General features: G+C 43.8%; 1 protein-coding gene across 8 annotated transcripts in view; it reads right to left on the bottom strand.

The window, feature by feature from the left end:
* plxna4 (plexin A4) overlaps window positions 1-26,660 on the bottom strand; it is a 632,909-nt gene that overhangs the window by 19,995 nt on the left and 586,254 nt on the right. For all 8 annotated transcript variants that reach the window (XM_072562914.1, XM_072562916.1, XM_072562917.1 and 5 more), the window contains exons 25-28: window positions 22,558-22,717; window positions 19,732-19,835; window positions 13,506-13,605; window positions 10,823-11,013 (exon numbers count right to left, since the gene is read on the bottom strand). In XM_072562914.1, the coding sequence (XP_072419015.1) occupies window positions 10,823-11,013; window positions 13,506-13,605; window positions 19,732-19,835; window positions 22,558-22,717 (555 nt within the window). The remainder of the gene's footprint in view (window positions 1-10,822; window positions 11,014-13,505; window positions 13,606-19,731; window positions 19,836-22,557; window positions 22,718-26,660) is intronic.

The raw sequence follows: 26,660 nt of genomic DNA, 5'->3' as shown, positions 1-26,660 counted from the left end.
ATAGACTGGAGCGTCGGAGGCTGAGGGGATGGATAGGATAAATTGACAAAGTCTTTTCCCTGGGTTGAGGAATCCAGAACTAGAGGGCATAGGTTTAGGGTGAGAGGGGAAAGATATAAAAGGGACCTAAGGGGCAATTGTTTCATACAGAGGATGGTGCATGTACGGAATGAGCTGCCAGAGGAAGTAGTGGAGGCTGGTACAATTACAGCATTTAAAAGGAATCTGGGTGGGCAGATGAGCAAGAAGGGTTTAGAAGGATATGGGCCAAGTGCTGGCAAATGGGACCAGATTAGGTTAGGATATCTGGTCGGCATGGACGAGTTGGACCGAAGAGTCAATTTCCATGCTATATATCTCTATGCCTCTACGACTTTAAATGCTGACCCAGCCAATAATACTAACATTCCAAATAAAAGTAACTTGATTTTCACAACAACTGGCCTATCTTGAACTCACTGAATTCAGGAAAAATAATGTGTGGGCTGCTTGTAAACAATAGAAAATGGAGTAAGTTTATTGCATGAGCAGGGGACTGTGGTGTTTGGAGTTATGCAAGCTGCAATTCAAAGGGACAACTGTTTAAGATGTTTAAAGCTGGTATCAGGATTGTGAGAAAAAAAATAAATAAAAGCATCGTCCTGAGGATGCTGGAAATCTGAAACAAGCATAGGGAATGCTGGAGAAATGCAGCAGATCTGGCAGCATCTGTGGAGAGAGAAACAGAGTTAACATTTCGAGTCCAGTGTGACATTTCAACTCCATTTCTCTCTCCACGAATGCTGCCAGACCTGCTGAGTTCCTCCAGTGCTTTTTGCTTTATGTCTGAGAATAAATTTGCTTTCCTCCTGGTCTAACACATTCAATTTTTTTAAAGGAATTTGGAATCAATTAATGGCTTTCCTAGTTCAGCCTTTTCAGAACCCACGCTTAATTACTCTATAATTTTCTCCCATTCCCTTTCCCAAATTACTTCAAGGGACAGAAATTTCCTGTTGAGGCAACTTCAAGAAAGAAAATCAAGCAGCAGAATTGATAGCTCTCTCATTCTGCAAGCTCTCTGCCTTCAAAAGATATTGCTGCAGCACCTCTATAAAGACGGTCAGAATTAGTTAACAAAATTTACACTTCCTCCAGGACTTGTAATACTGAGGGTCCATTGATTCCATTTGGACTGAATGTACTTGAATTTTTAAAATAACATTTGTTCCATGAATGTGAGGGATGTTGACTAAACTATACTTAGCACCCTTCCCTGAAGCCCAAGTTAAATGACCCACTTTCCCATTTCAAAAGTCATCAAATAGTGCAGATGGAGTTATGTGTAGGATAAATGTGGTACTAACAAAATAAATAGGAACAAAAGTAGGCCATTCAGCCCCTTGAGCCTGCTCAATAAGGTCATGGCTGATCTGTTGGTGTTTTGAATTCCACATTCTGATCTACCACTGATAACTCTTGAATTTCCTGCCTTATAAGAATCTATCCATCTCTATCTTCATAATATTCAATGAACCCCCTCCGTCTCCTCCACCTTCTGAGGCACAGAGTTCCTTAGTCACACAACTCACAGAAAAATAAATTCTCCTCCTTTCTGTCTTAAAAGAGTGACCTCTAATTTTTATTTAGTGCCCCCCTCCCTCTGGACTCACTGTAAAGAGGGAACAAGCTCAGGTTGTCCAACGATTGCTCACAAGACAACTCACTTATTCCAGATCTCAGTCTAGCTAACCTCTACTGAACCACCTCCAACACAATCATATCCTACTGCAAATCAGCAACCAAAGTGGTACCCAGTATTCATGGTGGCTCAGTGGTTAGCACTGCAGACTCACAGTACCAGGGACCCAGGTTCGATTTTAGCCTCGGGCGACTGTCTGTGTGGAGTTTGCACATTCTCCTGTGTCTGCGCAGGTTTCCTCCGGGTGCTCCACTTTCCTCCCACAGTCCAAAGATGTGCAGGCCAAGTGAATTGGCCATGCTAAATTGCCCATAGCGTTAGGTGCATTAGTCAGAGGGAAATGGGTCTGGGTGGGTTACTCTGGAGGATCAGTGTGGTCAAATGACCTGTTTCCACACTGTAGGGAATTTAATCTAATGTGGTATCTTACTGTGCCCATTATAACTGAAGCAGAACAGCCTTACCACTTATGTTCAATTCCCACCACAATAAAGGATAACATTTCATTTGTTTCCTTGATTACATGTTGCATCTTAACTTTTTTGTGATCTATTACCAGATCACTTAGATCCCTCTATACTCTGGAATTCCACAGTGGGTCTCTGTTTAAATCTCAGAATCCCTGCAGTGTGGGAGCAGGCCATTTAGCCCCATCACTGCCCCTCTGAAGGGCAATCCACTCAGACCCACACCCCACCATATCCCTGCATTTCCCCATGGCTAATCCACCTAGCTTGCACATAGCTGGACTCTATGGGCAATTTAGCATGGCCAATAAACCTAATCTGCACATCCTCGGACTGTGAGAGGAAACTGGAGCTCCAGGAAGAAACCCACACAGGCACAGGGAGAATCTACAAACTCCACACTGCCAATTGCCTGAGAGTGGAATTGAACCCAGGTCCCTGGTGCTGTGAGAAACTAAACAACTTCATATTTTCCTGTTATATTCTGCCTGTCTTATTTTTTTCCCAATCACTGAATCGATCTATAGCTGTCTTCAACTTCCTTACTTATTAGTTGCAAAATACTTGCCTACTAATTTGGTGTCTTCTTCAAACTGTCCCTTTGCTCCCCTCATCTAAGTCTTTGTTGTTAATTATAAAAAACTGAGATCCCGGCTGCAACACTCTGCATGACTCCACTCTTTCCACCTTGTCAATCAGCCAATGATGCATTGTTGTATACTCTATTTTCTGCCAGCCAGCCAATCTTCTCTCAATGCTAAATGTTATGCCCTACCCCATGAGGTCTTATTCTCCACAATAACATCTCTTGTGGCACCTTATCAAATGCTTGCCAAAAATCCAAATACATTATATTTTCCTTTATCTGCATTAGCTCCCCTTTATTCCCAGAGCACATTACCCCTTCAACAAACTCCAATAAGTTGGTGAATTAGTGACTTCCTTCACTCAGAGCTCACTGCTGTAGAACTTTAGTCTTGTGTGCATTTAGTGGCTAAAGGCTTTTTCTGTTTTGAAAAGCATTTTCAAGCAACTTGCACTTAATAATTTGCAAATCATTGAGAGCAAAATCTACCATGAACCAATGTAGTCAGGCTGACTTCCAGAACATTTTTTTTAAAAGAAAGGAGAAATATGCTTTGTTTTAACCAGGTAAAATATGATTATTGATAACTGAGATTGGGTACACACTATTAAACACAGTTCCAGTGCACTGCCTGTGAATAACCAAAATTCCCTCTAAACTTCATAAGGCATGGTCAAGTAATGACCTGGAACATCTCACACAGTGAGGAAAGAGGCCCCACTCACAGGCCATACTCCTGGTAAGATGTTTGGGCATGACTTCAGGGCAACTTCAAAGAGAATGCTCACAGCTACACACAGCAAACAGAAATTTTGCCACCACGGTGGCTCAGTGGTTAGCCCAACTACCTCACAGCACCAGGGACCCAGGTTCAATTCCAACCTCAGGGGACTGTCTGTGTGGCGTTTGCACAGTCTCCCTGTGTCTGTGTGGGTTTTCCCCTCACGGTCCAAGGATGTACAAGTTAGGTGGATCGGCCATGGGAAATATAGGGAATGCTGGGTCTGAATGGGATGCTCTTCGGAGAGTTGGTCTGGACTTGATGGACTGAATGGCCTCTTCCACACTACTGGGATTCTATGAATCTAGAATCTGAGGAGTAAATGGCTGCATCCTCTGAGGTTTATGTGACCCTCCTACTCGGGCTATAGGTGGCTCCTGACTTTCTGCAGGTCCATCGCAGACAGCCTTGCCTTTAGTCTGGAATCCTCCACCCCAAACATTTCCACTTATTCCTATCCTCCTTCAATGTTCCACCTGTCCAAATATCGCCTCCTTCGACTCAGTGCTAATTTTTGATCTGATTTGCACTCCTCAGAAGTGCTTGGTACATTTTACAACATCAAAGGACTGTCAGTTGTTGTGAGTCACCTTATTTACAGGACTCAAATGTACTATCGGGTGAACAGGGAGGTGAGAGTCCTGTCTACTGAATCAAACTGACATGAATATCACAGAGAAACAATTGCCTTGGGCCAGCACCTCCTGTATCCTGAGCAGCGACATTGTAATTTCAAGTTGACTGCCTTTGTGAACGAGGACTGCATTGTAGTGGGAGCTGGATGAGGCACACTGAGCACAAACGCAGGTCAAGAGGATTTACATTGGCTGTGTCAAAGTTAATGGCTTTATATGGGCAATTAAACTAATGTCCCAATCATAGAGGTAATTGCTGTAATCAGGGAGGGTACTTCAACTCTATTAATAGGATCATGCGATTGGATGCCTGTTCATTGACCTCTGAGTGAAGCATGGAAACGGTGAGGTGCGTCTGCCCTCAGGACTAGCCGGCAGTTTCTACTCTCCCCATGTTTCCCATACTCCCGGACCACTGTGTGTGAATTTACCAACCCTGGCAGGGATTGGCCTCAGCCTTGCCGTTTGCCTCAGACTTTATCAGAATCTGCAGCAAAAATAAAACTGCTCACTTTTAAATCTCTGCACCACAGTCTGGTTTACTTCAGCAGCTCCGGGAATAAAGTGGAAACAACAGGGGGAGATGGTGATAATGTCACTGGATTAGTATTCTGCAGTACATGGGTTCAAAATCCACCACAGTAGCTCCTGGAATCTAGCCTGAAATAATGTGGCAATTGTGTGGCACAGTGGTAGTAATGGCCCTACCTCTGAACCAGGAGGCCTGACTTCAAGCCCCAGCTGCCTGCAGGTGTGAGATAATATATTCAAACAGGGTTTATTGTAAATTCTGGAACAGTGACAGGGTGTCAGCTTTGTCCCATTCCATTGGCACAGAGGCACCAACAACCACCGAAACATTCGAGAGGCAACACAAGCAACTCCAAGCCCATTGGCATCAGAGGCTCAGGCTTCCATTGTCACCGCTGAATACTGCTTTGTTTGTTTTCTCCTTGCTAATCTTTGCCTGTTTCCACCTTACATTCTCTATACATCGGATTATCTGTTTCTCTGTATCTTCTTCCTTTAGTCATACTCTCTCTCTCTATAGCTATCAGCATCTCCAAACTATCTATATACCACTCTGTGCATGCTTCTACTATTTTGACTCAATTTTATTTCCAAATGCAATCTATTGTACCTACCCTGACACATATTCAACCATGTTGTTGTGTGAGAACAAGTATGTCTGTGTGAGTATATATTAGTCTCAGCATAATTGTGCATATCTCAAGGTATGAGGGTGAACCGGGGTTGAGAGAAGCGCTGGAAAGACACAGCAGGTCAGGCAGCATCCGAGGAGCAAGAGAATCGACGTTTCAGGCATAAGCCCTTCATCAGGAATGAAGGGAGAGTTTACGCCCGAAACATCGATTCTCCTGCTCCTCGGATGCTGCCTGACCTGCTTTTCCAGCACCACACTCTTGACACTGATCTCCAGCGTCTGCAGCCCTCACTTTCTCCTGAGAGGATGCTCTGGTGTGTATGTAAGAGAGACATTATACATATGAGTGAGAGAGAGCTTGAGGGAGCCAGTGTGAATGTGACAGAACCAGATTTTGGCTGTGATCCACCCATGAACAAAAGGTATTCAGACACTTCCTATCACACATGGAGTGGCAGTGTACTGGCCTCGGCCTATCAAACTATATTCCAGCAGGATCCAAAACCAGATTAGGGGCCACAATTCAGTAGAAAGGAAAGGATACATGCTTCCTTTCTGCTTAATTGGGGATATGTCTCATTCATTCTGTAAATTATTTTATAAATGAAGGATTTCTGTATTTTCAATATATTGTAATCATTTGCATATTACAATGTTGGAGTCTTGATACCTGTCTTCGTATTGACATTATAATTCAGCTCCTGCCATGATAATGATTTGTCAATAAATTAATTCTCCTTTGGAGAGGCAAGAGGAAGCCCATCCCTCATTCTTTGCTGACCCACAGGAACTACACAGTGGTCTCCTGAAAGGGCCTTTCCCCTCTCAATTCACATATATTGGCACAATGTGTGTGTGTATTTTTGCGGATGTGTTTGTTTGTGTATATCTGTGTGTGTTTGTGTGTATGTTGCATGTGTGTGCGTTGTGTTTGTGTACATGAGTGAATTTGTGTGTGTTCATGTGTTGTGTGTGTGTGTTTGTGTGCATGTGTGCATTTGTGTGTGTTGTGCATATATTTGGGCATGTTTGTGTGTGCTGCATGTGTTTGTGTACGTGTTATGTGTGCTTGTGTGAGCGTGATGTGTGTTTGTGTGTGTGTTTCTGTTGTGTGCATGTTGTGTGTGTGTACATGTGTTTGTGTGCTTGTGTGTGTATTTGTATTTGTGTGTTTCTGTGTGTTTTGTGTGATTGTTATATGTGTTGTGTGTGTTTGTGTTGTGTGTGTTTGTGTTGTGTGTGCTTGCTTGTGTGTGTTGGTGTGTTGTGGGTTTGTTTGTGTTGTGTGTGTTTTTGTGTGCTGTGTGTGTTGTTTGTATGTTGCATTATTGTGTGCATGTATGTGTGTGTGTTGATCTTGTGTGTTTGTTTGTGTATGTGTTTGTGTATTGTGTGTTTGTGCGTTGTTTATGTGTATGCTGTGTGTTGTCTGTGTGTGCATGTGTGTGTTGTGTGTGTTTTTGTGCTATATGTTTGTTGTGTGTGTGTGTGCATTGATGTATTCATCTCTCATGGTACTCTATGTCTCATTGGGAGGGGATGATTCCCTCTATGTTCATGACATGCTTTTGTCACAAATGGTGAACAGAAGGAATCTTCATTAACTTGTAAACAAAATAGATTGAGCATCACAAAAATTAACTGGGCAGATCTCCTGCTCCCTGGTTCAAATTGCCACGCTTCATTTAACTTAAGGTACTGAACACACCTGGCTCTCTCCTTGAAAAGACGAATGTGCATCCAACACCACCCACACACACAAAATTAAAAAAACACACATCCATATACAGATTGGAAGAGTGTCTCAGATGTCCTACCTGGTACCTGCTTAAAGTAAGGCTGCTTGGGGCATCTTTTAATTGTGGAAACCCAAGGGCTTTACTTTCATAAGTGAGTGTTTAAATATTTAATTCCCAGATTCCTTTTTTGATTGGAAGAGGTTGCAGGAAAGTGAACAAGTCTTGAGATTTTCTGACAGCACCGTACACAACGGCCCTCAGTTAATACAGAGGGAAGGATGTGTTCCTGCACCAAAACCTGATGAGGTTTGAACCATTTTTGGACCATCATTCCTGTGAGGACATTTCCACAGCAATCTAGAATGGGTGCTACTGTCTTGCTCTCCCACCGTAACCTTATACTTGACATTTTTTATGTGAACATTAAAGGTTTGGACTGTTTGTATTGCTAAATCGGAGTTGCCATTGAGAAGGTGAGGGGGTGGTGAGCTGCTTTCGTTAATCACTGCAGTCCATTTGTCCGAAGTGGATTAACGATGTCACTGGGGAGGAAATACCAGGATTTTTGACCCAGTGCCATTGAAGGAATGGGGACATATTTCCAAGTCAGAATTGGAAGGGTGGTGTTCCCATGTGTCTGTACTCTTTGTCCTTTTAAATCGCAGTGATCATGGGTTTGGAACACGCTGTCCGAAGAATCTAGGTGAATTTCTGCACTACATTATGTAGATGGTACACTGTGCACTGTTGCTAGAGGGAGTGGATGGATGTGGTGCAAATCTGGTTTTACCCAGATGGTGTCAAGCTTCTTAAGCAGAGTGCACTCAGCCAGGCAAGTGGGGAGTATTCCACTCATGCCTTGTGTCTTGTAGGTGTTGGACAGGTTATGAGGATTCAGGACGTGAGTTACTCACTGCCAGATTCCTAGCCTCTGACTTGCTCTTTGTGTGGGAAGTGAATCACAGAATCCCTACAGTGTGGAAACAGGCCATTCGGCACAACAAGTCCACTCCAATTCTCTGAAGAAGATCCCATCCAGCCCGTACCCCTGCTCTATTGCTCTTACATTTACCCCTGACTAATGTGTCTAACCTACACATCCCTGAACACTATGGGCAATTTTGCATGGCCAATCCACTCAAATGGCACATCTTTGGACTGTGGGAACAAACCCACGCAAACGCAGGGAAAATGTACAAACTCCACACAGACAGTCACCCAAGGCTAGAATTGAACTTGGGACCCTGGCGCTGTGAGGCAGCAGAGCTAACCACTGAGCCACCGTGCTCTTGTTGACACTGTATTTATATGGCCAGTCCAGTTCAGTTTCTGTTAAGCAGTAACCCCAAGAAATTGCTAGTGGGAGACAGTAACGCCATTGAATATCAAGAGGTGATGGTTAGATTTTCTCTTGTTTGAGATGATCACTGCTTGGTGTTTGAGTGGCACGAATATTATTTGCCACTTTTCAGCTTGTGCCTGGATATTGTCCAGAATGTGCTAACCTTCAATATGAGCTGCTTCACTATTTGAGGAGTCAAGAATATTGCTGAACATTGTACAGTCATCAGCAAACATCCCATTTCTGAACTTCTGATGGAACAGCTGAAGATGGTTTGGTTGAGGACACTACTCTGAGGAACTCCAGTCGAGGGGTCCTGGAGCTGAGGTAACTGATCTCCAATAACCAAAGGCAATTTCCTGTGTGTTTTATATGACTGCAACCAGCAGAGAGTTTCCCTCAATTCCCGTTGACTCCACTTTTGCTCGGGCTCCTTGATGCCATACTCAGTCGAATGCAGCCTTGATGTTAAGGGTTGTCACTCCCACCTCCCCCCTGGAATTCAGCTCTTTTGTCCATGTTTGAGCCAAGGCTGTAATGAGGTCAGGAGCTGAGTGGCCCTGGAGGAACCCAAACTGGATGTCACTGAGCAGGTTATTGCTGAGCGGGTGCTGCTTGATAGCACTCTTCCTGACCTCTTCCATTGCTTCACTGATGATTGTGATTGGGCAGTAATTGGCTGCTGGGTTTGTTCAGGTTTTAATATGCAGGACGTACTTGGGCAATTTTCCAATCATCAGGTCGATGCCAGTGTTGTAGCTGTTCTAGAATAGCTTGGCTCAGGGAGCAGCATGTTCTGAAGCTCAAGTCTTCAGTATTATTGCTGGAATGTTGTCAGGACTCAGAGCATTTGTAGTATTCAGTGCTTCCAGCCATTTCTTGTACAATTCACATGGAGTGAATTGAATTGGCTGACGTCTGGTGTCTGTAATGCTGAGGAGCACTGGAGGAGGTTTGGATGGATCATCCACTTGGTACGTCTGGCTGAAGACCACTGTAAATGTTTCAGCTTTATCTTTTGTACTGATGTTGTGGGCTCTCCTTTTATAGAGGATGGGGATATTTGTGGAGTAAATCCTCCATACCCAGATATGGCAGGACTGCAGAGCTTAGATCGAAACTGTTGGTTGTAGATTTGCTTAGTTCTATCTATCACTTGCTGCTTCTTCTGCTGTTTGCCACACCAGGTGGCTTCACCAGGTCAGCACATCATTTTTAGGTATGCCTAGTGCTGCTCCTGGCACGCCCTCCTGCACTCTCTGTTCAACAAGGGTTGATCCCCTGGTTTGATGATGGTGGAGCGGGGATCATGCTGGGCCATGACGTTACAGATTGTGCTGGAGTACAATTCTGCTGCTGTAGATGGCTCAAAGCGCCTCCTGGCTGCGCAGTCTTAAGTTGCTTTGTCAGTTCGAAGTCTACCCATTTAGCATGGTGATAGTGCCACACAACAAAATCATCTCCCCAAGGATTAGGTAGTGGTCACTCTTACCAATACTGTCGTGGGGACAGATCTATCCGGTCAGCAGATTGTTGAGGATGAGATCAAGTATGGTTCGCCCTATCTGCTGCAAAACCAGTCCATCAGCTATATCCTGTAAGACTCAAACAGTTTGGTCATTATTGGTGGTGCTGAGCCAGTGATGGTGCTGGACATTGAAATCTCCCATCGTGAGTGCATTCTCTGCCCTTGCCACCGTTAACAATACCTCCAAGTGGTGCTCAACATGGAACAGTACTGATTCATCAGTGCAATGTGCAGAGTAGTACAAGGGTTCCTTGACCGTGTTTGACTTGATGCCCTGAGACTCCATGGGTCTTGGAGTCAATATTGAGGATTCTTATGAAAGCTCCCTCCTGATTGTATACCACTGTGCTACCAACTATTTTGGTTGCATCCTATTGGTGGGACAGGGCATGTACCCAAGGATGGTGACTGGCTGTGGCACGGAGGACCATACCAAGGTCAGGCCGATGCTTGACTATTCTGTGAGTCAACTCTACCAATGTTGGCACTAGCCCCCAGATGTTAAGGAGAACTTTGTACCGTCTACATGGCTGTGTTTGCCATTGTCATTTCCGGTGCCTTTGTTGATGCCAGGTGGCCTGTCCAGTTTCATTCCTTTATTGAGACCTCCAAGCAATTGATACAACTGAATGACCCACTAGACCATTTTAGAGGACATTACTGTTGGCCTGGAGTCACACAGGCAGCAGATTTGCTATAGGGAATTCTCACACGATTTACAAGCTGTCTTACTCCATCCCCCCATCAATCTACCCAAGAGTGAGGTTTTCTGGCAAGAGGCTTCCATCTAGAACTGAAGGGTAGTTTTTTTTCTGGGTTGACTTCATAGCCTGAATCGAAGAATCGGGTTAACACGTGCAGTTTCTGGTTTCCTAAATTTCCAGTTGCTAAACATTACCTTTGTGGCAAGTAGCCGAGTCAGGTAGATCTCAGACACCATCTTACTGCCCCGATCTCCCTCCTTCTGGTCTCCGTGCTCATGGTTCTTGACCAGGTGCCAGACCTTGACCCCAGTCTCCAGGTCAGGAGTGATCATCGGAGTGCGAGAGCGCAGACTGTCAGGGCTGCCTGTATACCGGATCATGGTTTCTACAAGAAAAACAGATGGATTTATGTAATGCCCTTCATGACCCTGCAGGCTTGAGGCCTTCCAGATGCCTAATGTCTTTCCTGGAAAAGGACAATTAACTGATCACAGTGGTTGAAGGACAGAGGAAGGTAATTTTCTTCTGGGCCTATATGTAGTGGCTTGCTGGAAATTGGGAACCCTTAAAAAGTGAATTTTCTTCTTATTTACTGTGTAGCGTGAGACTGCATTTAACATCCGTTACAACTGTAATTAACCTTCCAATATACCAGAATATCAAAATAAAGGGCAGAATTAAAACGAGAGGTCGTGATGCACATTAAACTAGTATCAACAGTTTATTTGGTGCCAATTCTACCTTATTATCAGGGTACTGTTTTCAAAAGTAAGAGGGTTTTTTTCTTCGAAGGAATGAAAACTGACCTTCAAAGGGAGCTGTGCATGGGGGAGATGGTTATTCGATATCGTGAGGAGTTATCCCAAGACCATTGGTTCAAGAGTTCAGACAATTTAACCTGGTCCTGGAAAGATGACGTTTCAGTGTCCCAGGACACTGAAGGCGAGTTCTCATCAGGCAGTCCTTGGACAGCTGCTTTCTTTGATGGAAGGTGGACCAGTATCAAAGGAGGAAGACCCTGAGAATGATTCTTAACGCCTCGACTGGAGAGCAAGATGATACTCCTGCCATCTTAACAGGACCAAAACATTCTGTGTTGTTGTGGTTCTGTTCGCCGAGCTGGGAATTTGTGCTGCAGACGTTTCGTCCCCTGTCTGAGGATGTCACCCAGACAGGGGACGAAACGTCTGCAACACAAATTCCCAGCTCGGCGAACAGAACCACAACAACGAGCACCCGAGCTACAAATCTTCTCACTAACTTTGAACATTCTGTGCTGACAGACTGTGTGTTCTTTCACATCAGTGAGCCATCCCCAATTGTCAAGGTTCTATGTTTTCTTCATCTAATTAACTAATATCAAAACCGCTGTTTAACAAACTCAACAAAACTATTAAAAACTAGCTACAAATTATCGACTGCCTGTGCCAGTAAATGTGATCACAAATTCCCTAAAATCAATAGGACGGACTAAATTACCAACACTGTCAATTTCCCAAACTTAATCCAGCTCTGTGCTAAACAGGTTGACTTCAATGATGTCACTATGAGAGTGGGGGGAGCACAGATGGGTTACTTTATTCCAATGATATGTAAGGTGAGCTTCTTCCAGTCACTATCCAGGGCCCCTGGTCCCGGTCACTGCCCAGTGCTTTCACCTTCTGATCATTTACTCATCATCCCCTGCTATAAACTTTATACGTGCACAAATGACACAGAAACAGGCCAAAGGCTCCACTCCATGTTCACACACCACATGACATTGCACAAACAGAAGTCACTACAAAAGCTCAGCAGGCCTGGCAGCACGTGTGGAGGGAAATCGGAGTTGAATTTTTGGGTTGAGTGACCTGAAACAACCAGAGGAGAATGGCACGTAGTCAAATCTGCTGGTGACAGTCACTAGAGCCAGATATGAAGGCTGGACACATAAGCAAAGTTTTGGGAGTACATCTGTGTCTAACACAACCAGGGTGGCATGGTGGCTCAGTGATTGGCATTGCTGCCTCATAGTAGCAGGGTCCCAGGTTCAATCCCAGCATCAGGCGACTGTCTGTGTGGAGTTTGCATATTCTTGCCGTCTCTGTGTGGGTTTCCTCCGGGTGCTCCGGCTTCCTCCCACAGTCCAAAGATGTACAGGTCAGGTGAATTGGCCATGATAAATTGCCCATAGTATTAGGTGCATTAGTGGGAGGAAAATGGGTCTGGGTGGGTTAATCTTCGGAGGGTCGGTGTGGACTGATTGGGCTGAGGGGCCTGTTTTCACACTAAGTACTTCATCAACAGCCATTGTCGCAAGGTGAAGAGGAAGAGGGAAAGAGTAAGTGCAGTTAAGGGACAGCTCGATAAGTACATGAGGAAGGAAGGGAAGGATTCACTGATGGTTTGAGAACAGCATGCAAGGTCATGTAAAACTAAAAGAACTGTGGGAGCTGTAAATCAGAAACAAAATTACTTCAGAAACAGTTCTGAGGGAGGGTCACTCAACCCGAAAGGTGAACTCGGATTCCCCTCCGCACATGCTGCTGAGCTTTTGCAGCATGTTTGTGCAATAAGCTGTTTGTGCAATAATATGTAACTTCTGTTTGTGCAATAACATGTCGCTCGTAAACATTGAGGTGGAGTCTTCGATGTGAATGGCCTGCTTCTGTGTTGTACATGTTCATGTAATTGTACGTTAATCAGCATTCTGCTGTCTCCCTCTGCTGTCCCAGCTCCAAACTTATCATGGCACTCAATCTTCCTGGGATATCACTTCACTGTACCATTGAATAGAAGGATGGAATGAAATTACAGATGGAAATGATGGGAGTGCAAGAACTATTTTGTAAAAGAAAGAAGGGTCTTTTGAAATGAAATGGGGAGACGAGAACTCACCATATTTGCTAGCTGAGGTTCGAGACACAGTCGAATTATTGGCAGCATTGTACGCTGTTGTTTGTTTGGGAACCAGAGCAACTACAGAACCATCTGTCACCTGTGGAGAATTGGGGTTTTTGGGAATCAAACAGAAAATATGGAAAACTCATTAAGCAACTCAGAGACTTTGTTTTTTTTTAATTACAAGTAAAATAACGCATATTTGGAGTGATTATCAGTCAGCAACCTAATCAAGGGATTCAGATAGTTTGAACAGACAGCACTGGATACTCCAGGAAGGATTCCAATCAAGGATTCCAAAGGCTTTGAGCAGTTTGTTCCATCTTATCATTAGTTGGCATAACAACGGAAAGGCATCAAGGACGGCTCTAACACCACTGATCCTGAATTCACTTCCAGAAAAGATTATTTTCCTCTGGCTCAACCTGCATGCACACACACACACACACACACACACACTATAATTTATTTAGATAATATTGCCTGCTGCCATAATTTTGTGGCATTGGTAATGCAATTCCTAAAGTGGTCAAGGCAATAACATTTTTTGTTAATTTTGAAAACACTTTGGCCTGCTATTCAGTCCTCCAGCATTGGTGGCGCTGTGGTACATGAGTCACTCAGATCATCCTGACTTTTTTGGCTTGTTTGTTGAAATATCATAAAAATGATAACCATGAGGAAAAATCCTGGAAGATTATTGGGAGACAGGATTACATTGAAAGTCTTGCATATATTATGCACTGCCTGTGCAGTGGATATTCCTTCTCATATCACAGTTGATCATGTGGATTGACAGAAATGGGCTGTTTAACCCAAATGATCTATGCTGGTGTTTACACACGTCACTTCAACAAATCATCCTTTTATTTACTTCCACTCCTTTGCCCCTATGTGCTCTTCTAGAATTTCTTTGCAAGCATCGACATTATTTACTTCAACTACTTATTGTCCATAACAAGTTGCATATTCTGACAACACTCTGGTTAAAGACGTTTCTGCTGAATGCATTTTTGGATTTATTAGTGACTATTTTAAGGCCCCCATTGTCATAAAGCAGCAGATTCTCCAAATCAATCACGAGAAGTGTCAGAAGAGATCCGCTCTATCGGACCATTTCCCAGTGAGAAAAGATTGACTGTCACTCAATAAACTTGCAGTGATTATGTCATAATTCTTCACCTTCATGTTTGGACATCATAATACAACATCTACATGGTGAGTAATTTTGACTATCGATGCTCACCTCCACATCGCCTCACGGCAAAATTTTGGCCTCAGTAATCAATAATATCACATAAACACATTCCCAACATAAGAGCTTTATCCCTTTGTCAAAGCACAAAACAATTCTAACAAAATGTTAACTTTCATTGCCACCCCACTGGTTTTCCAATTCGCAATCCACCTTTTTCCTGAAATGTGGCTTGTGTCTTAAGTTCCTAAGAACGAAATAGTGACAGGGCAGGGGAGGGAGGTTGTTTCGTTGCATGGAAAATCATGGAAAAAGTTAAAGGGAGGGAGGGCTCAGCAGAAGTTATTAAGGCTTCCAAAACATGTAATAAGATAGAGAATATGGAAAGGTTCAGGAAATTAACTTCGAGCACAGCAGATAAGGGAACATCTATGAGAACGGGAGCAGCCAATGCAGGGCCGAGGGTGCATTAAATACATGCAGCATGCATAAAAAGATAAATGAGCTTGTGGCACAATTTGGATTTGGCAGGTTCGATATTGTGGGTATCACAGATATGCTTCTGCAGGGGGACCAGTGCTCAGAAGCTAATATCCAATGATAAACATTCTATCAAAAGGACAGGTGGATGGACAGAAAGGGCATGTTTGCCTTGTTAGTGAGAATTGAAATTAAATCGATAGAAAGAAGTGATGTAGAGGCAGAAGGTGTAGGTGGGTAGAGTTGAGGACGTGCAAAGGAAAAACCATCCTAATGGGAGTTATGTAAAGGCCTCCGTGGAGTAGTCAGGATGTGGGGAAGAAAATAAATCAGGAGATAGAAAAGGCTTGTAAGGAAAGCGTTGTTATAATAATCATGGGGAATTTCAATGTGCAGGTGGACTGGGAAAATACGGTTGGCAATCGATCCCAAGAAAATTGTGTGAAATGTCTACGCGATTTTTTTTGGAAAAGCTTGTGGTAGAGCCCACTAGGGAACAGGCAATTCTGGATTTGGGAACAGGCAATTCTGGATTTGGTGAGGAGTAATGCGGCAGACTTGATTAGAGAGCTCAAGGTGAAGGAACCCTAAGGAAGGGAGAGAGGCAGAAGAAAGGAAACTATTGGCTGATTAGTCTGACTTCAATGTTGGATAAGGTTTTAGAGACCATTATTAAGGGTAAGATGTGGATTACTTGGAAGTAATACAGCCCCGAGTCAGCACGGCTTTGTCAAGGGGAGGTCATGCCTGACAAATCTGTTAGAATTCTTTGAGCAGATAACAAGCAAATTAGATAAAGGAAAGTCAGTGAACATTATCTATTTGGATTTCCAGAAGACCTTTTGACAAGGTGCTGCTAAGATAAGGTGCTTGGGGCAAGGTACTCACATGGATAGAGGATTAGCTGGTTGGCAGAAGGAACACTTCAACCCCAGGGCATCAATGTGGACTTCAACAGCTTCCTCATTTCCCCTTCCCCCACCTCATCCTAGTTTCAAACTTCCAGCTCAGTTATTGTCTCCTTGACTTGTCCGACCTGCCTATTTTCTTTTCCACCTATCCACTCCACCCTCTCCTCCTTGACCTATCACCTTCATCTCCTCCCCCACTCACCCATTGTACTCTATGCTACTCTCTCCCCACCCCCACCCTCCTCTAGCTTATCTCTCCATGCTTCAGGCTCACTGCCTTTATTCCTGATGAAGGGCTTTTGCCCGAAACGTTGATTTCGCTGCTCGTTGGATGCTGCCTGAACTGCTGTGCTCTTCCAGCACCACTAATCCAGTATTTGATTTTCAGCATCTGCAGTCATTGTTTTTACCTGGTTGGCAGAAGGCAGAGTGTGAAGGTAAAAGGGTCTTTTTCAGAATGATAGCCAATGACTAGGGGAGTTCCTTAGGTTCAGTGCTTGGAGCGCAACTGTTACATAGAGCAAAGAATAGTGCAGCACAGTACAGGCCCTTCGGCCCTCAATGTTGTGCCGACCTTTTATCCTGCTTTAAGATCAAACTAACCCACATTCCCTTTGTTGTACTATCATCCACGTGCCTATCCAAGTGTCACTTAAATGCTATTAATGTATCTGACTCTACCACTACCACTGACAGTGCATTCCAAGCACCCACCACTCTGTGTAAAGAACCTACCTCTGACATCTTCCCGACACCTTCCTTCAATCACCTTAAAATTATGCCTCCTCCTGATAAGGTATTTCTGCCCTAGGAAAAAGTCTCTGACTATTCACTGTATCTCTGCCTCTCATCATCTTGTACGCCTCTATCAAGTCACCTCTCATCCTTCTTCGTCCAGTGAGAAAAGCCCTCTTATTGTACATTAATTAGCTGGATGAAGGAACTGAGGACATTGTCAGTAAATTTGCAGATGACACAAAGATAGGTGGAGGGGCAGGTTGTGTTGAGGGAGGCTAGAAGTACTTGGGCAGACTAAGAGTGTGGCTAGCAGATGAAATGAAATTTGGTGATATTGTGAGGTTACACACTTTGGTAGGAAGATTAGAGGCATATACTATTTTCTAAATGGGGAAAGGCTTCAGAAGTGTGAAGCACATAAGAAGTTAGGAGTTCTAGTTCAGGATTCCCTTAAAACTAAGAGGTTCAGTTGGCAGTTCGGAGGGCAAGTGCAATTTTAGCATGCATTTCAAGAGGGCAATCTGAGAGCAGAGATGCAGTGCTGAGGCTGTATATAGCAATGGTCAGACCACATTTGGAATATTGTGACCAGTCTTAGGCCCCAAATTTAAGGAAGGATATGCTGAAATTTGGAGAGGGCCCAGAGGAGGTTTATAAGAATGATCCTGTGGACGAAGAGCTTGTCATATGCGAAGCGGTTGAGGACTCTGGGTCTATACTCAATGGAGTTTAGAAGGGTGAGGGAGGATCTAATTGAAGCTTACTGGATGCCGAGAGGCCTAGAGAGAATGAACATGGAAAAGATGCTTTCACTAGTAGGAGAGACTATGACCCAAGGGCATGGCCTCAAAATGAAGGGACGACCCTTTAGAACTGAGATGAGGAGGAATTTCTTTAGCCAGAGGGTGGTGAATCTGTGGAACTCATTACCGCATTAAGCTATGGAGGCCAAATCATTGAATGTGTTGAAGAGAGAGATAGATAGGTTCTTGATTAGTAAGGGAATCAAGGATTATGGGGAGAACATAGGAGAATGGGGTTCAGAAACGTGTCAGCAGATTCGATGGGCCAAACTGCCTAATTCTGCTCCTGTATCCCGATGTTAGGATGGTGGGGTAGTTGGAGATGATGTTTCCTTTATCTCGCATTTCATGCAATAATTGAACTGTATATATTTATCTCATTTTCTGGAGCTCATAGAGATGAGTGTATCACTTATGGGGAATGATATAGTTCTACTTTTGATGTCGAATTTTTTTCAGAAGAACTCCCACATAGTCCACTGCACATTTTAGATGCAGAGTGAAGTTCTCTATGGTCTGTTGCAACAACATGCCTTAAGCTTCCATCTGAATATTATCTTCGGGTGTTTTAACACTGAGCTGGTGCCACCCAAATGCTTTGTGTCCTGAAATGGAAGATAAGCCTTCCATTTGTATAATCTTAGTGTAAAGCAGGATGTCAGGGATGGAGAGGCAACATGATATCTTCACTGAACCAACCACACCATGGGCGCAAAGTGTGACATAAAATGGTCAGGTTTTGAGGGAGTGTAATCATGAACAAGGATTGCAGCCCAGCCATTATGTACCATTGCTCCATCAATGCACTGACTCCCAGCAGAACTTCACATTATCCACTTAATTCCCTTCCCAGAGTGGTTAGCACTGCTGCTTCACAGTGCCAGGGACCCGGGTTCAATCCCTGCCTCAGGTGTGGAGTTTTCACATTCTCCTTGTGTCTGAGTGGGTTTCCTCCGGGTGCTCCGGTTTCCTCCCACAATCTAAAGATGTGCAGGTCAGGTGAATTGGCCATGCTAAATTGCTCATAGCATTCAGGGATGTGTAGGTTGGGGGTGAATGTAGAGTAATGGGGAATGGGTTTGGGTGGGATACTTTTCGGAAGGTCGATGTGGACTTGTAGGGCCGAAGGGCCTGTTTCCATGCTGTAGGGTTTCTATGATTCTAAGCGTTATCTCTTCACTTAAATTGATTATACCCAAATAGAAAATATATGGACTTAATAATCAAACTAATCTTTGTATTTAAAAAGGAATATGCTGGAGAAACTGGGGGCGGGGGGTGCTCCTTGATTGAAAATATTAGCTTTGTGCTCTATCTTATTCATTTCAAACACAAAGATTAGCTTCTGAAATGAAAGCTGCAGATGCTGGATCTGAACTTAAAATGAAAAGCACTGGAGGGGCTCAGCAGGTCTCGCTGTTATTGTAGGGAGTGAAACAAAGTTCAGAACTGAGTTCCAAAGGACAGCCACATTAAACTCCAAACGCTCCCAGATCTGCTGAGATTCTCCAGCACTTTATTTCAGATCTTCCACATCCACAAATATCTTGCTTATAATTTGTTCCTTATTTGCAAACCCTAGATTGATACAACACAGAAACTTTCATGCTTTTTATACAGGTGAGCATTAAAATCAAAGAACGAAAAATATCTATCATTTTCAATACAGGAGCCACCTGTGCTGTGAGAGTGCTAACAGCTTTGGAAATTTTGACAGGATTTGTCAAGGATAACTTGCCCTTTCCGATGAAAGAATTAACTCCTGTCTTCATTATCTCATCTCCAATCCAATCAATTTCTAATCTGTTTTCTCTTCCTACCTCCGTGCTGACAGTCAACATTGTGACATTTAATTTAACACCAATATGGTCCAAAGTCAAATCCCTAATTTAGCAGTTGATGGCTTATCTCCCAAATTATTTGCACATTAATGAAGAAAGGACATTTGTATCAGAGGAAACAATCTGCTGTTTGCATCGCCACAAGGAATTAGTCTGACCAATCCAGTTCTGCTCTCTCTCTCTCTCTCTCTCTCAGTGATTGACAGCTGACCCAGCACAGCTATGTCCCCACCACCCCCTCCCACCCCATCTCACCTGATAATGTGCCAGTGTGTTCAACCTCTTCCAGTCATTCTCTATCTTCGTAGTGACATCCTCATCCTGCAGGATCACCCTGGCCATCCTTCCCTGTCGCCACTCTGCCGAGTGTAAGTTAACAGGACGGAGCAGCAAGGGAAAAAGAACATTAAAAAGGAGTCAACAAAATCGCTAAGTCTATTCAGATCAATGGGGCATCATTATCTCACGAAAACAAACACTTCATTCAATGGGGGAGGGAGTCTCAACTACATGAAGATAAGGAGGAAATCTTTTTCAGTTCAAAAGCTGCCTGTAAATGGTTTCATTGTCTTTGACTCGAAGGTTAGCTTTATCGCATTTTTCCTTTGGAGGTCATTCAAGATGTAATTTCTTTCCACCAGTGTGTAGGTTGGACATAATCAGCAGTAGCCTGATTTTTTTGCGGTGTACGGTTTTTTTGTGTATCACCTTTTGCCATCCCTGTTTCCCGTCTCCTTGTTGTCCCTAAGGGGTCAATAACTCGCACAGTATCATGGCTCCCAGCACCTTGTTGAATGCCCTTTGTTTTCACATTTCAACCCATCCCTTGATGGCATCCCACTGTTTGGCTGTGTCTTCATCTTTGTTTTCAAAGACCACCACAATTTCACCCTTCTCCCATCCATGTTAATTTTCCCAGCCTTTAACCTTACAGATTTCTACACTCCTCCAATTCTGATCATGTGCACATCCCCACATGTGGTAAAAACACCATCGCTGGCTGACTTACAGCTTTCTTGGTTGTCTACACAGAAATTCCCTCTCTCTGTACCTCAGCACCTCCTTTTCTTCCTTTGAAACACAGATTAATACTATATTTGACTAAGTCTTTGGTCAGAAAGGAGAAAGTGAGGACTGCAGATGCTGGAGATCAGAGCTGAAAATGTGTTGCTGGAAAAGCGCAGCAGGTCAGGCAGCAAGTCTTTGGTCGCCTGTCCTAATCTCCCTTTATGTGACTCATTGTCAAAATCCGTCTGGTTACATTCTTGTGAAGCTCTTTGAGACTAATGTTTTCTTTATTCTTTCCTGGGATGTGTGGCATTGCCAGCAAAACCTGCATTTGTTGCCCATTCCTCGCTGCCCTTGAACCGAGTAGAGGACAATTAAGAGTCAACCATGTTGCTGAGAGTCTGGAGTCACATGTAGGCCAGACCAGACAAGGAAGACAGATTGCCTCCCCTTAAGGACAGATGTGTTCTTTCAACAATCAATAATGGTTGCCATTGTCACCAATACTGAGAATAGTGTTATAGTTCATATTTATTAACTAAATTCAAATTTCCCCAGCAGCCAGGGTGGGATCTGGACCTGCATTCCCTAATGCATTATCCCTGAGTTGCTCAGTTACTAGTCCAATGGCAAAATTCCTATGCCACCATCTCCCAATGTAAATGCAATCAAGATTAAATAGGGCTATACAGTACAGAACAGGCCATTTGGATCAACCGATCCACGACAGTGTTTATGCTCTTCTTGAATCTCCTCCCAGATTTTCATATCTAAATTTATTATCTTCAGCCTTGATCCCTTTCTGTCTCATGCATTTGGCTACATCGGAAATTTTCACATCAATCATTCTTTAATGTAATGCAGGAGGCTGGAAGAACACAGCGAGCCAGCCAGCATCAGGAGGCGGAGAGGTCAACGTTTCGGGTGTAATCCTTCTTCAGGACTGGGGGTGGGTAGAAGGGAAGCTGCAGAAAAAGGGAGGGTTGGGGAGGAGGGGGACGGGGTGGTGAGGTAGGTGATCACAGGTATAGGTCGTACCCTTTACCTGTGTTCGCCTATCCTCATCTCACCATCCTGCTACACCCCCTCCCCCGCCCGTACCCCTCCCCCTTTTATCTGCAGCTCCCCCCACACCCACCCCCAGTCCTCAGGAAGGATTACACCCGAAACGTTGACCTCTCCACCTGCTGGATGCTGCCTGGCTCGCTGTGTTCTTCCAGCCTCCTGCCTGCCTACACAGCAAAGTGAATCTGCAATCTCAACCGAAGTGTGCACAGTGTGTTTATTATCAAAGTCCCATTGGCTTTTAATGTGAAAACAGCATCTAACAATGGTCATGAGCCTCCCCACTCTGAATGTTTTCCCGTAGCTTACTTGTGGAAAGCTGTGGTGCTCTTGTTAACTGAGCTGCTGGTTTGAAGGTTTTATCTTTCCTGATCTTTTTTTTCTGGAAACAAGTTTTCCAAAACTGTAGCTATAAAATACTGCCAGCTGTGGCTCAGTGGGTTGCTCTCTTGCCTCTGAGTTAGAAAGTTCAAGTCCCACTTCAGAAACTTGAGTATTGTCTTAGGGCTGAGTCGTCAGTGAGACTGCTCATCGGGTGCTGCATTTTCTTGTTCAAACAGACTGGAAGCATTTGGGCTTTGAAGGAAGCATTTATGCTTTTTTTTGGTTAAAGCTAACACAGTTTTGTTTCGAATGAGGAAAGACAGAGCTGCTGAGGGCTAATTAACTATGAAAACTGCTCCTTCGAGAATCCATACCCATTCACCCTAACAATAAAAAAAGCCAGACAGGTAAGAAAATTATAGCAAATCGAATGTTACCTTGCTGCCTTGTTTACACTGAGTTTGATACCCTGGTTTTGTTTTAAAGGGGGTTGGGGTGAGAGCAAAAATAATAAGTCACGTGTGAAATAAATCTGGCGTATTCACAATGGAGCTCCTGGTGAAGCCGCAGTTAATAAACTGAAATTCACTCAAATACAATCAGTCAATATTACAGCCCAAAGCCCCACCCAGCCAGAGAAGCAGTATAGTGTTGAAAATTACTGTCCTTGGTGATAATTCTTACCCAAGTCCATGTCGGCAGCTTTGGGTCTGTGTGAACAAGGTAAATTCTTGAAGATAGTGTCTAAAATCTTCTCCTTGACCTGGGTGATTGTGTCACAGTTCAGAGTCTTGGTGGAAATTTCAGGACTGTTCTCATTATCAGGATTCACACAGTACAGCACCTAAAGAAATACAAGACAAAGAAAGAATGTCAGGAGAAGTCACGAGAGGGTGAAATCCAGTCCAGATGCTTTCCCAAACTTATTCGTGGGTTGTGGGCAACATTTGCAAGGTCAGTATTTTCTAGCTATTCTGAGTCGTACCTGAGGAGATGCTTGCTAGCTATCTTTTTGAGCCATTGCAGTTTGTGCAGTGATGTTCACTCATTTCCACAGTGCAGTCAGATAGGGAATTCCAAATCTCCATCCTACACTTGGTGACAAAGTGGATGGATTTGTCCAGGTCAAGGTGGCATGAAGCTTGGATGGAAAAGGACAACACTTCCTGCTGCCCTATCTTTTGGAATGGTCAAGATCACCAATTTGAATGGTCCTGATGATGAAGCTTTGTCAAGTTGCTGATGGTACACCCAGTAAATAACAGACATTAACACCTGTCCCCCCCCCCTGTATCCACAGGTGATACATTCCAAGATCTACCGCAGTTGCCCGAAACTGCAAATACTAGCGATCCCTATCATTTAAATGGAAAACCTACCTCCCCGGCAGCCCCTGGAATTATTTCTGGACACCCACGTAATATTTTCGGGCTGTGGCAAACCGCGGATAACTGGAACTACGGAAACCGAATCCATGGATACGGGCTTCTACTGCATATCCAAGGTGTACTGTGGCATAGGGAGTGAATGATGAAGAGAGTGGGTGGGATGCCAATCAGACAGACTGCTTTGTCATGAATGGTGCTGAAAATGTGTTGCTGGAAAAGCGCAGCAGGTCAGGCAGCATCCAAGGAGCAGGAGAATCGACATTTCGGGCATGAGCCCTTCTTCAGGCTCATGCCCGAAACATTGATTCTCCTGTTCCTTTGATGCTGCCTGACCTGCTGCGCTTTTCCAGCAACACATTTTCAGCTCTGATCTCCAGCATCTGCAGTCCTCACTTTCTCCTTGTCATGAATGGTGTCAAGCTTGAGTGCTGTGCACTTACCTAACCAATAGGTACATTTGCACATATCTGCGTATGTCATATCACACTTTTGACCTTTGCCTTGTAGATGGTGGACAGGCTTTGGAGAGTCAGAAGAGTTACTTGCCATAGAATTCCCAGTATTATAACAAATTATCTGAACGATTGGTCCAATTCAGTTTCTAGTCCATGATAATGTTGATAGCGGGTTGGGGCTAAGGATGTAATATTACTGAATATGTCTTGGTGAGACTTTTTCTTATGAGAGATGGTCATTGCCTGGCACTTACGCGGTGCCAATGTCACATACCGCTTGTCAGCTCGAGCCTGAACGTTGATCAGGTTTTGTTCAATATGAAAACAGGCAGCATCAGTGTCAGTGGAAGCAAAAATAGGCTTGAATATTGCACAATTTTTTTCCTTTAGTTTTTTAAAAAAAAATTTCATCTGGATGTGGGTGTTTCTGTCTTTATTGCCTTCCATAATTGCCTCAGAATCAACCACATTGCTGCAGCTAGAGTCATTTGTAAGGTTGGCAGATTTCCTTCCTCAAGCAAGGTCGTGAACCAAATGGGCTTTTACAGCAATTGACAGTGGCTGTCATCACATGGTTGTCATGAGACTAGCTTTTCTTAATTGCAGATTTTTATTAAATTCAAATTCCACCATCTGTCGTGGTGGGATATGAACCTTTGCATGCAGAACACTGGCCTGGGACACCACATTACTAGTCTATTGACACTGCCACTATATCAGCACCTCCCCGGTAATTATCAGCAAACATTCCACTTCTGACCTTACAATGGAGGAAAGTTCTTTGATGAAGAGGCTGAAGATGGTGAGATCTAGATCACCACCCTGAGGAACTCCTACAGAGGAGATATTCTGATGCTGAGATGTTCAGCCTCCAATAACAACAAACATGTTCCTTTGGTTCGTTATAACTCTAACCAGTAGAGAGTTTTTCTCCAATTCATTGTCATTGAAAAACGACCATCTGGTTTACTACTGCCCTTTCAGCCATACTTACCTGGTCTGGTCTACATGCGACTCCAGACCTACTTTAAGGTGATTGATTCTTAATTGTCCTTTGAAATGGTCCAGCTGTCATTGACTACAGTTTTGTGAGGACTCCTTGATATTACACTCAGTCAAATGCAAGCTGAATGTCTACAGCAGTCACTCCAACATCTCTTTCGGAATGTAGCTGGCTTAATCATGGCTGCAACAAGGTCATATGCTGAATGGTACTAGTGGATGTGTGATTCACTGGTGTTTGCAGCAAAAAGAATCCCTCTATTGTGGAAGTGCCAAGAGGAACAAACGTGTTCAGTCACAGTTACTGTTGAATAAAATCTTTTCCAGTTTGCATAGCGCAACCATGTCCACGAGGAATAAATGCCTGCAGAGATTCTGCACCTCCCCTGTCTCCTCCTCCTCTTCTGCAGATGCACTGAGGGCACCAACAGGAGGTGTGGCACTGATAGCAGATACACAGGCTCTCTCTCACGCTTAGCAGCTCAGTCTCGCTAATTTTAAGTAAAGTGCTTCTGAGTGCCCCAACCTGTGCCCGAGGCCATGCCAACATGAAGTGCCAATTCATCCTCTCTCACCTTCTGTGCGCAGGGCTATGCGGGATATCACTTAGCCATTCAAAAGACATAGGCTCCTTGTGTTGTTAGTACTGGTCCCAATTCTGCCCAGTCACTGCTAGGAGAAACAAACAGGTAGACAAAGAGGGTCAAGTGACAGTTTTCACTGATGGAAACTGAAAGCGCTCAACTTCTTGGATGCAAGTGTTTGCTGTGAGCAAGAATTACAATGTAAAGGAAGAGTTTAAAATCAAACAGACATCCTGACCAGACGTCAACGTGCAGGTCAATCGACAGAAAGCCAGAACCCAAACCCAAGAAACTCTATGACTTTCTTTTTCTTTTCAGATATTAAAATGATACAGCACTGGAAGATACCTTGAGGTCCACCATTGCTGGACTAGCTCTTTTCAATGAAGGCCATTCCTCTGCTCTTTACTCCTCCTATTTATCTCAAATCTTTTTCAAAGCTTTTCTTCTGTATTCTTTCATGGGATATGAATATTGCTGACAAGTCCAGCACTTGCTGCAATTCCTACTGGCTCCTCAAACTCAATCACAGCTGGACCATTTCAAAGGACAGTTAAGAATCAATCATATTGATGTAGGTCTGGAGTCACATGTAGACCAGACCAACTAAACATGGCTGAAAGGGCAGTAGTAAACCAGATGGGTTTTTCTTTCAATGACAATGAATAACAATTGGGATGATTATCATCATTGAGATTAGTTTTCAGTTCCAGATTCGTTTTAAACTCACAATGGGATTTGACTCAATGTCCTGACAGCATTTAGCGCTTGCCTTTAACTTACAAGTCCATGACATTACCACTAAACCACTTTCCTGAATAGGTTCCAATCTCACTGTTCGGGCTGCACATTCCAGATTATAACAAGGTTGGAGCAAATTACTGCAGATGCTGGAATCTACTGAAAACAGAAAGTCCTGGAGGTCACAGTGAGTCAGGCAGCATCTATGGAGAGAGAGCAAGCTAACGTTGAGTTTAGATAACTCAGGAGCTCTGATGAAAAGTCATCTAGACTCAAAACGGTAGCGTGCTCTCTCTCTCTCTCTCTCTCTCTCCATGGATGCTGTCTGACCAGTTGTGATCTCCAGGTTATCATAACTCTTAAATCTGCATCTCCTGGTTACGGATCTTTCCAGCAGTGGGAAGAGTTCATACCATTTCTTCCACCAAAGCCCATTGTAATTCTGAGTCTCATTATCATTCCCTAATCCCTGAATAATCCCAGTTTCTCTCATCTCTCTACCATCTGAACTTCCACCATTGTGGAAAATGTTATTTTTTTCTCTAAGAACTTGTACTGAAGAATCTGTACCTGGGTAACTCGGTGAGTGGCAACTTGTAAACCTTTCGTTATACTCA

Source organism: Chiloscyllium punctatum, chromosome 44 (assembly GCF_047496795.1).
Source record: "Chiloscyllium punctatum isolate Juve2018m chromosome 44, sChiPun1.3, whole genome shotgun sequence".
Classification (NCBI taxonomy): Eukaryota; Metazoa; Chordata; class Chondrichthyes; order Orectolobiformes; family Hemiscylliidae; genus Chiloscyllium; species Chiloscyllium punctatum.
This window is presented reverse-complemented; position numbering and strand designations above follow the sequence as displayed.